Genomic DNA, 9,506 nt, shown 5'->3' on the forward strand with positions numbered 1-9,506 from the left:
CGCGCATTGGCTGTGCGGGGTGTGGGCGCGCGGGCGGCGCTTTGAACCGGGCGCGGGGCGCGGGGCGCGGGGCGCGGGACGCTGCGGGCCGGTCCACGCCGGGGTAGGGCCGGGGTCGGGTTGTGGTCGGGCCGGGATTGGGCTCTCCTGGGCCATGGCAGCCGAGGCGCGCGTGTCGCGCTGGTACTTCGGGGGCCTGGCCTCCTGCGGGGCCGCCTGCTGCACGCACCCGCTGGACCTGCTCAAGGTGAGGCCGGGGCCCGGGACGCGGGGCGGATGGGACCCTGGCGCCGCCGAGACGCCTGCAAAGGCAGCAGCCCGGCCCCACGCACCCCGGGATCGCCGCGCCCGGGGCCCCCTCCGGGAGAGCGCGAGGAGGCCCCCGACGCCCGGATGGCCGATCCCGGGTGGCCCTCCAATGGTGGCCGCCGAGCTCGAGGCCTGCAGGGCGCAGCCGCGCTCCCCAGCTTCCCAGCCGGCTTCCCAGTTCTCGGCAGGTGGCGATCCAGCCCCAGCTCTACACTTTAATACCTGGTGACCTTGGGCGAATCACTTGGCCTCTCTGAGCCACCCACCCCCGTACATTCAAGAACACTCCTTCCGCCTAGTTAGAAGTTGTGGGGGGAGTTCTGTGAGGTGCACAGGTGTTGGCATCTAGAGACGTGCTGGCTGTAGCACACCCAGGGCGTGGGCCAAGCCGCCCCCCACCCAGGGGTGTTTAGCACACCGCCGGACGTGTCCCTAGGCAAGTGGGGTGACCCGGCGCCCTGGCTTTGGGCTGCTTCCTCCGGAGAGCTGGGTGGGCACTGGAAGCGATGTTAGGACCAGCACACCCCCAGGAGAGATGCCAGGAGACCCTGCACGCGTGTGGTCCTGGCCCTATGAAAGTGGGCATTTCTCAGCACGAGAAACAGCCACAGTTTTTTTTACTTTTTTTTTTTTTTTTAAATGCTTATGGGGCAAAATAAGACAGAGCTCTCCTTGTTTCCCAGGGACAGCCAAGGGGCGTTGTTTTCTGACCGTGTCTTGCCACAGAGAACAAAGAAGAAAGGGCCTGAGGCTTTGCACAGTCTGCCCAGCAGGCCCTGCCCTGTGAACCTGGCTGTGGTCACTGGGCAGCCGCCTGTCTGGGGGACCTTTATTTTAGCAGCCTGCCCAGGGGACTTGTATTCCAGCAGCCTTTGAGGGGACTGGCTTTACTAATGAGCAGCAATGCTGGCCGCAGCGTGAAGGCCAGGTGAGCAGATGTGGGCGTCTTGGGGCACCTGAGACCTCACTTGTCCTGGGAGAGGCCTTCAGAGCTCCCAGGCCACAGGCAGCCACGGCCAGTGAGATGCAGCCACAGCGACAGGAAGGCGCTGGCATGGGCAGAAGGAGCCCCTCCTTGGCATCGGGCTCTTCCTTTCCTCCTGGGCGCCGCACAGGTGCCCCTCCCGCAGGGCCTCTCCCACGGTCCTCTGGGTGTTGAAGGCGGGACCTGCATGCTGCTGTCCATTGTCCAAGGCCCTCTGAGCGTCACTGCCCCTTGGCCACACCCCACCAGGCGCTCTTTAGCTGCAGAACACTGCCTGGGGGAGGCAGGGAAGGCAGCCCCCATGGAGGCGGGACTGCCCTCTGGCCTGGGAGGGCGGGAGAAGCCAGCTGCTGGCAGCATATGGGGCTGTGGTCAGGGTGTGCTTCTGAGGACTGCTCACTAGGCCTCTCTGCCTGGCCGTTGCAAAGGTCGTTTTAAAGCTTCTTGATCACTTTGTCCCATGTCCCTACAGTCCCTACCGTCGCATCTGGCCTGGACAGGGGCTGCTGCCTGTGTGGCCCAGTCCCTCTGTTCTGCTGGGCTTGCACAATGGGAGGCCCCTCTCTGTCCCCACCCATCTTTGCCGACCCCTGGGTGTGTGTGACGGGGACCGCGCACGTGCAGCTCACACTGAGCGGTGGACAGACTTCTTTGGGGTCAGTGCTGGGGGTGGGACCCAGGAGCTGGGATCCTGGGCCAGGTGCTGGCCTTCCTGTCTGGCCCTGGTGCACCCTGCTTCTGCCTGGAGCTCTCAGCTGGCCAGGCGAGGAGGCAGAGGTCCTGTGAGTGGTGGAGGCCAATGGAATGGGAGGTTGTTGGGCTGACAGCCCCCGAGTGCCTGCCCACAGCTCCTAGGTGCTTTGCGGAGGAGGCTGCTATGCCCTGCCGCCAGCCACACTGTCCCCTTGTCTGCTGCTGAGCTCCTGCTGCCTTTCAAGGCCTTCTCTGGCTACCTCCTCAGTCTCCCATGGTCCTGCAGGCTCTCTCGCCGTTTCTGAGTGCCCATAAACGTTTGTCCCTGTTGAGACGTGGTGTGGTGGATGAAAAGTAGGGCTCTGGGGTCTCCTCGCTGGGCCCAAATCCTGATGGCACCAGCAGGTGCGTTACCTCTCTGTGCCTCAGTTTCCTCATCTGCAGAAGGAGAATGGCGAGCCCCTGCAGCCAGTGCAGCCAATACTCGTGGTGCACGGAGCGCTCGCAGGGCTCGCGAACACTCTCAGCTCCATGTCCACTGGTGTGGTTGCTGTTGGAAAGCAATGGTGTGAGCTGGTTCCAGGCACGGGTGTGGAGTCCCTGGGCAGGGCCGTGGGAGGCCTTATCACTGCCTCTTGCCTCAGTTTCCCCCTCTCTGGATGAACCTGGCACCGATCCCTCGGGGTCGCTGTGGGGTCTGAGAGCAGTCGCTCCCGCAGGTGCATCTGCAGACACAGCAGGAGGTGAAGCTGCGCATGACGGGCATGGCGCTGCGGGTGGTGCGTACCGACGGCATCCTGGCACTCTACAGCGGCCTGAGCGCCTCACTGTGCAGACAGGTGCGTGGTGTGTGCCAGCCTTGGGCTCCCCATGGCCCCTCAGGGCTCCCAGACTGGGAGGTTGAGTCCTGGGGGCTCAACACTGGGGGCTGAGTCCTGCAGTGGTATCCAAGCTACTTCCGTCCCCTTTGCAAGATTTTGTGCAAGGAAGGACCCACCAGGCCGAGAGCTGGTGACCCCATGGTGGGCCTTCCATGGGCACCCACCCAGTTTGCAGGGCTGGGCCTGAGACCGCCACTTACCAGTGGGGAAACTGAGGCCCAGGGAGTGAGAAGGCAGGGTGCAGCTCTAGATTTGTGAACTGGCTCAGCCACATGCTGGCACAGTGGCCTTGGGAAGGCCCCTCAGGGTCCCTGTGGCCCCTCGGGCTGAGGGGGATCCCTGGCTGGGCCGGGTGGCGAGGCTGAGGGGTGTGGGGTGTGCCCGCCCCTCCAAGCCAGGCCCTTCTCCCCCAGATGACCTACTCCCTGACTCGGTTCGCCATCTACGAGACTGTGCGGGACCGCGTGGCCAAGGGCAGCCAGGGGCCTCTCCCCTTCCACCAGAAGGTGTTGCTGGGCTCCGTCAGCGGTGAGCTGCCGGGCGGGAGGGGCGTGGGGCGGTCAGGTCGAGGACGCCATGTGTCAGCACGGCTCGTCTTTGGGGTTTGTGTCACCGCAGGTTTAGCTGGAGGCTTTGTGGGGACGCCTGCGGACTTGGTCAACGTCAGGTTGGTGTCCCCCACCCCACCTGCAAGGCCAGGGGCTTTCTTGTCCCCAGACAGGCCAGGGCCTGCCAGGGCCGCTTGCAGGGTGCGGTCAGCCTGGAACAAGCCGCTGAGACTCTGGTGTCCTGGGCATAGGAGGGTGGGTGTCCCTGAGCCCCGGCGTGCCCTGTCCTGTGGGCCCCGCTGACCAGCATGAGCTCCCCTGTGCTGCCAGGGATGCCCATGCCCCTTGGCCCGCCCGCCCCTCCCGCTGCCTGCTTCTGTTTCAGGATGCAGAACGATGTGAAGCTGCCCCAGGGTCAGCGGCGCAAGTGAGTCATGGGCAGCCCTGCCTTCTCGGGGTGGTTGGGGTGCAGGAGGCTCGGGCGGGAGCAGACCCCTCGCTGCTCTGCCGTGACCTAGCTGGGAGTGCAGCAGGCCGCGGTGCCCGCACGGTCCATGGAGGGTCCTGACGACTGTTCTGGACTCGGGAGTGTCACTCCGCCCCCCCAGGACCTTTGGGTTCTTCCTGTGGGGAGAGCCTTGTTGGATTGGGGGCTGGGCCTGTTTGCACCTCAGGGCGGTGAGTGCGGAGGTGAACGCCCCAGGTATGGAGAGAGGGCATGCAACAGAAACGCCCAAAGGAGGCGCTGCCTCCCTGCCCAGCTCAGGGCAGCTGTGCCCTCCTGCCACGGCCTGGGGCCTTTCCAGGGCCCAGAGTCCGCTCCAACTGCAGCGTGAGCCACTTCCCCCACCCCTTCCAAGGACCCCTGGGGAGTTCTGGCTTCTAGCTGTGCACACAGACTGTGTTCCCCCAGGACCCTGGGGGCTGGCGGGCAGGAGGCCTACATGCTAGGAGTGGTGCCCAGCCAGGGACTCTGTTGGAAAAAATGGAACCTCCTCCCTGAAGGCCGGGTGGGGCGGGCAAGGTGGCTGTGGGACGGCAGGACCAGCCTCAGATGTTCCCAGGGAGAGATCTTCAGGCCCATGAGGCCTCTGCTTCCTCGAGAACCCCCGGCCTGCATCGGGGCCGGGAGGACCCTCTGTGGGAGCCGGTGGTCAGGAGGAGTCTCATGTGGTCATTCTGTGTCCCCGGCAGCTACGCCCACGCGCTGGATGGCCTGTACCGCGTGGCTCGTGAAGGTGAGGGGCAGGTGCTGTGCACAGGCAGGGGTCTGGGGTGCAGGCAGGGGTCTCGGGTGCAGGCAGGGTGGGCAGCACTGTACAAGACTGGGTGCCGAGGGATTTGGGCCAGGTGCCTGGCCTCACCCCTTGCCTCACCCCTTCCTTGTGCAGAGGGTCTCAGGAGACTGTTCTCAGGTGCAACCATGGCATCCAGCCGAGGGGCCTTAGTCACTGTGGGCCAGGTAGGCCTCCTGCGTGGGGTGGGTGTGGGCAGTGCCTGTGACCACTGATTTCCCTCTTCAGAGGGGCCATAGAACAAGTCACTGGGCGCCGAAACCCTCCTGGGGAGCCACCAGCTGTGACTTTGTGGGGCAGGGTGGGGGGTACGGGTGGGTCAGGGCTGCAGCCTGTGAAGGACCTCGGGCAGGTGCCTCCCCTGTCTGGGCCTCACGGACGGACGGACGGACGGAGCAGGTGCTTGGCCATTGCCAGGTGGTGTCGCTTGGGGCCCTGTGTGCTTTCCCCAAGCTGGGGTCCCCCCTACAGCCCTGACCGCCCTTGTGCCCGTGCAGCTGTCCTGCTACGACCAGGCCAAGCAGCTGGTCCTTAGCACCGGGTACCTCTCCGACAACATCTTCGCTCACTTTGTTGCCAGCTTTATTGCGGTAAGTGGCCGGCGTGGCTAGGCTGGGCGTCCCTGGGCCGGCCTTGGGCGCTGAGGGCACCCAGGATGGGGCGAGGGCTGGGGGACGCGGGGGCCTTGGGCATCTGGCAGTGCCCCCTGGGGCTCATAAGTGGGTGCCAGGGCTTTGGGAGCTCATGGGTCAGCCTGGTGCCCCCGCCAGCATGTTCCTGGCCTGCCCTGGGAGTCAGGTTGAGGGGCTGGCATGTGGGTGGGATTCGGCAATGGTGCCTGGGGTACCTGACAGGCCGCTGGTGACGAGCCCCCTCCTCAGGGTGGATGTGCCACGTTCCTGTGTCAGCCCTTGGATGTGCTGAAGACCCGCCTGATGAACTCCAAGGGGGAGTATCAGGTGAGTGGCGCCCTGCCTGTGCAGTTGGGCTGCACAGCCCAGCGAGTCCCCTCACCTCTCCTGGGGGTGGTCACTCGCACTGGGGACACGGGGAAGGGTGTCCCTCCCTTCTAGTTGCCTGTCTGTGCACAGCACTTGCCTTGGGAGAGAGTCGTGCCTTTGAATGCCTTTGCCTTGTTTTTGTTTTTAAAGAAGACTTCTTGGCCCAGCGCAGTGGCTCATGCCTGTAACCCCAGCACTTTGGGAGCCTGAGGCGGGCAGACCGCTTGAGTCTAAGAGTTCAAGACCAGCCTGGGCAACATATTGAAACCCTGTCTCTACCAAAAATACAAAAATTAGGGGCCAGGTGCGGTGGCTCATGCCTATAATCCCAGCACTTTGGGAGGCCGAGGCAAGCGAAGCACCTGAGGTAAGGAGTTCAAGACCAGCCTGGCCAACATGGTGAAACTCCTTCTCTACTGAAAATACAAAAAATTAGCTGGGCGTGGTGGCGGGCACCTGTAATCCCAGCTACTTGGGAGGCTGAGGCAGGAGAATCGCTTGAACCTGGGAGGTGGAGGTTGCAGTGAGCCGAGATCACACCATTGCACCCCAGCCTGGGCAACAAGAGTGAAACTGTCTCAAAAAAACAAAACAAAACAAAAATTAGTCAGGCTTGGTGGCGCATGCCTGTGGTTCCAGCTACACAGGAGGCTGAGGTGGGATAATCCCTTGAGCCCAGGAGGTCCAGGCCACAGTGAGCCGAGATTGCACTACTGCATTCCAGCCTGGGTGACAGAGTGAGACTCTGTCTTAAAACATTTCTTTTCGGCCAGGCGCGGTGGCTCACACCTGTAATCCCAACATTTTGGGAGGCCAAGGCGGGCAGATCACAAGTCAGGAGCTGGAGACCAGCCTGACCAACATGGTGAAACCCCGTCTCTACTAAAAATGCAAAAAAGTTAGCTGGGCCTGGTGGCGCACGCCTGTAATCCCAGCTACTCAGGAGGCTGAGGCAGGAGAATTGCTTGAACTCGGGAGGCGGAGGTTGCAGTGAGCCGAGATTGCACCACTGCACTCCAGCCTGGGTGACAGAGCGAGACTCTGTCTTAAAAAAAAAAAAAAAAAAAATACATTCTTTTCTTTTTTTTTCCCCCCTCACTGCAACCTCCACCTCCTGGGATCAAGTGATTCTCCTGCCTCAGCCTCCCAAGTAGCTGGGATTACAGGCGCCTGCCACCATGCCCGGCTAATTTTTCGTATTTTTAGTAGAGACGGGGTTTCACCATGTTGGCCAGGCTGGTCTTGAACTCCTGACCTCGTGATCCACTCGCCTCGGCCTCCCAAAGTGCTGGGATTACAGGCACGCGCCACCACTCCTGGCTAATTTTTGTATTTTTAGTAGAGACAAGGTTTCGCCATGTTCGCCAGGCTGGTGGTCTTGAACTCCTGGCCTGAAGTGATCTGCCACCTCAGCCTCCCGAAGTGCTGGGATTACAGGCGTGAGCCACTGCGCCCGGCCAAAACATTTCTTTCACAGATTAACAGAGGTGGTGCTGTTCATGGCAGTCTGTGCCTCATAGGTGCTCTGGGTCTCCTGCCTCGGGCCCCTGCCAACTCCGTGGGGCTTCCACGTTTGCAGAGCCTGTGGCTCTGTCCCTGTTCTTCTCCCTGACCCTGCTGTACTGCATCCCTGGTTCTCATGGTTTTGTTCACAGCCCCATCTGCCCACTGGACCCTGGGCTGCACCCTCGGGCCCTGGTTATACCGCATGAGCAGACAGGGTGGCCGTTGAGCTGGCCGGTGCCTGCAGACCTGTGGTCACCTGTTACCAGCCAGCAACCGCCGCTCACACCCACACCCACACCCCACATTGAGAGTGCCCAGGCCACCGTGCCTGGCTGGTGCCTGGGAGGGGATTTTCGTTGCCTGTTCGGTGAGAAGCAGCCTTTTTGATTGTTTCACTGCGTTTTCTGCAGGGCGTTTTCCACTGTGCCGTGGAGACGGCGAAGCTCGGGCCTCTGGCCTTTTACAAGGTGCAGTGGTGGCGGCAGTGGCGGCTTGGGCAATGGGGAGTGGGTCCCTTCGGGCTCTGTGTCTCTCATTTTCCCTGTCTCCCTCCAGGGCCTCGTCCCAGCTGGCATCCGCCTCATCCCCCACACCGTGCTCACTTTTGTGTTTCTGGAACAGCTACGCAAAAACTTTGGCATCAAAGTGCCATCCTGACCGGCCGTGGGAATGGCTGGGTTGCCAGGCCAGCCACGCTAGGTTCTTCCAAAGAGTCCCAAGCCCAGCATCTGCTCCTGGGGCCACGACCTCCCCGGCCGTGGCCACCTGTCCTCCGCAGCAGGCCCCTGCTATCCCCCCACCTGCTGGCTGAGCTCCTCCTGGCCTCGTCCCCTCTCAGCTGTAGCTGCACCACCCCCCTGCTCTGGCTCCCAGGCTCTCCCGGCTGGGCACTGCGTGGCCTTGCCTCTCTCCCGCTGGCAGCTCCTCAGGGGAACAGGGGCTACCAGAGGCTGATTTCTCCCCTCTCCTGGGCCAGGGGAGAGGTATTATCCCTGCCTCCTGCCCCTGAGGCCCAAAGCAGCATCTTCCAGCACTTTCCATCGAGGACTCGGGTGGCAGTTTGGGTGCACCCTGGCTGTTGCTCACCCAAGTGCTAGCTGTGCACTTTGTGTCCGCTGAGAGCGACCAGACCTTCCATGTCCTTGGGCAGCTGCAACTCCCCCCAAGACCCCGCGGCTGGGTGGGATGAACAAACAATGCAGACCACGAGCAAGTGCCTGGGAGGGAGGGGCCCAGAGTGGTTCTGGAGCCATTGTGGGTGAGGGTCGAGGGCCACCGAGGTCCCGCGCACCGCCATCTGCCCTGCAGTGGCTTTAACAGTTAGTTTTGCCAAAGCCTCTCCACTCACCAGCAGGCGGTCTCTGTCTTCAGGGATTGTGCCTGCGTCCCTCGGGCCCCTGGGCCCTCCTGCTTGGCTCCCTGGGGGAATGGCCCAGGCGGGCTGCGGTTCCTCCTCAGGGCCTTCTCCCCGACAAAGAGTCCGACGGGATGGATGCTGCATCCTCTGCCTCCCTGGTCGCTGGGCTTCACCCCACCTGGGAAGGGCGGTGTGCTCTGTGGGGGCTGCAATCAATAAATGCTGGGAGCTGCCACGTCTGTTCCTGCCTGCACTGCCTGCCCGCTGGCTGCCTTGCTGTCCAGACCAGCAGGACCCCCTGCACCCCCTAAGGAGGACAATGCCAAGGCCTTCTGGGGAGGAGCCAGGGTCCTTGCTGTGCATTTGGGAGGCCTTTGGGTGAAGGAATTGGGAAGTAGGAGGAACCAAAACCGGTGTGGGGGGAAGAGAACGAGACGGTGAGGGTGGGGTTGAGGGGTCTCAGACATTGTAGACTCCATGAGGCCACCCCACTAACAGCAAGCACTAATTTTTTTTTTTTTTTGGACAGGATCTGGCTCTGTCATTCAGGCTGGAGTGCAGTGGCACGATCCTGGCTTACTAACCTGGGCCTCCTGGGCTCAAACCAGTCTTCTACCTCAGCCTTCCAAGTAGCTGGTGCTATGGGCGTGCACCATCACACCTGGCTAATTTTTGTATGTTTTTGTAGAGTTGGGGTCTCTCAATGTTACCCAGGCTGGTCCCAAACTCCTGAGCTCAGGGGATCTGCCCACCTTGGCCTCCCAAAGACGCCCCCCCCTTTTTTTTTTAAGACAGGGTCTTACTGTGTCGCTCAGGCTGGAGTGCAGTGGTGCAAACAGCCTGTAGTCCCAGCTACTTGGAAGGCTGAGGTGGGATCGCTTAAGCCTGCAAGTTCGAGGCTGCAGTGAGCTATGATCACATCACTGCACTC

At 62.2% G+C, this 9,506-nt stretch overlaps 1 protein-coding gene across 3 annotated transcripts; it reads left to right on the plus strand.

Annotated features, from left to right (window-relative positions):
• SLC25A10 (solute carrier family 25 member 10) lies at positions 1–8,810 on the plus strand. 3 transcript variants are annotated; one of them, XM_054537405.2, is made up of 12 exons: positions 15–247; positions 993–1,237; positions 2,707–2,826; positions 3,282–3,396; positions 3,487–3,535; positions 3,802–3,843; positions 4,611–4,654; positions 4,808–4,878; positions 5,209–5,301; positions 5,566–5,670; positions 7,629–7,685; positions 7,774–8,810. In XM_054537405.2, the coding sequence occupies exons 3-12, from the start codon at positions 2,743–2,745 to the stop codon at positions 7,873–7,875; spliced, it is 762 nt and encodes a 253-aa protein (XP_054393380.1). In that variant the 5' UTR covers positions 15–247; positions 993–1,237; positions 2,707–2,742; the 3' UTR covers positions 7,876–8,810. The 3 variants fall into 3 exon arrangements, with proteins under 3 accessions (XP_054393379.1, XP_009250419.1, XP_054393380.1); XM_054537404.2 differs by lacking the exon at positions 993–1,237 and having other exon boundaries at positions 1–247; XM_009252144.4 differs by lacking the exon at positions 993–1,237 and having other exon boundaries at positions 3–247; positions 5,593–5,670.
• The last annotated feature ends 696 nt before the right edge of the window (positions 8,811–9,506 follow it).

Source organism: Pongo abelii, chromosome 19, assembly GCF_028885655.2.
Source record: "Pongo abelii isolate AG06213 chromosome 19, NHGRI_mPonAbe1-v2.0_pri, whole genome shotgun sequence".
NCBI classification, from domain to species: Eukaryota; Metazoa; Chordata; class Mammalia; order Primates; family Hominidae; genus Pongo; species Pongo abelii.

Excerpts from the sequence above, each read along its gene's own strand:
- SLC25A10 (XM_054537404.2), top strand. The coding sequence starts at position 155 with ATGGCAGCCGAGGCGCGCGTGTCGCGCTGGTACTTCGGGGGCCTGGCC. Across the intron at positions 3,844-4,610 it reads CCCCAGGGTCAGCGGCGCAA|CTACGCCCACGCGCTGGATG; the intron begins GTGAGTCATGGG and ends TGTCCCCGGCAG. Across the intron at positions 7,686-7,773 it reads GGCCTCTGGCCTTTTACAAG|GGCCTCGTCCCAGCTGGCAT; the intron begins GTGCAGTGGTGG and ends GTCTCCCTCCAG.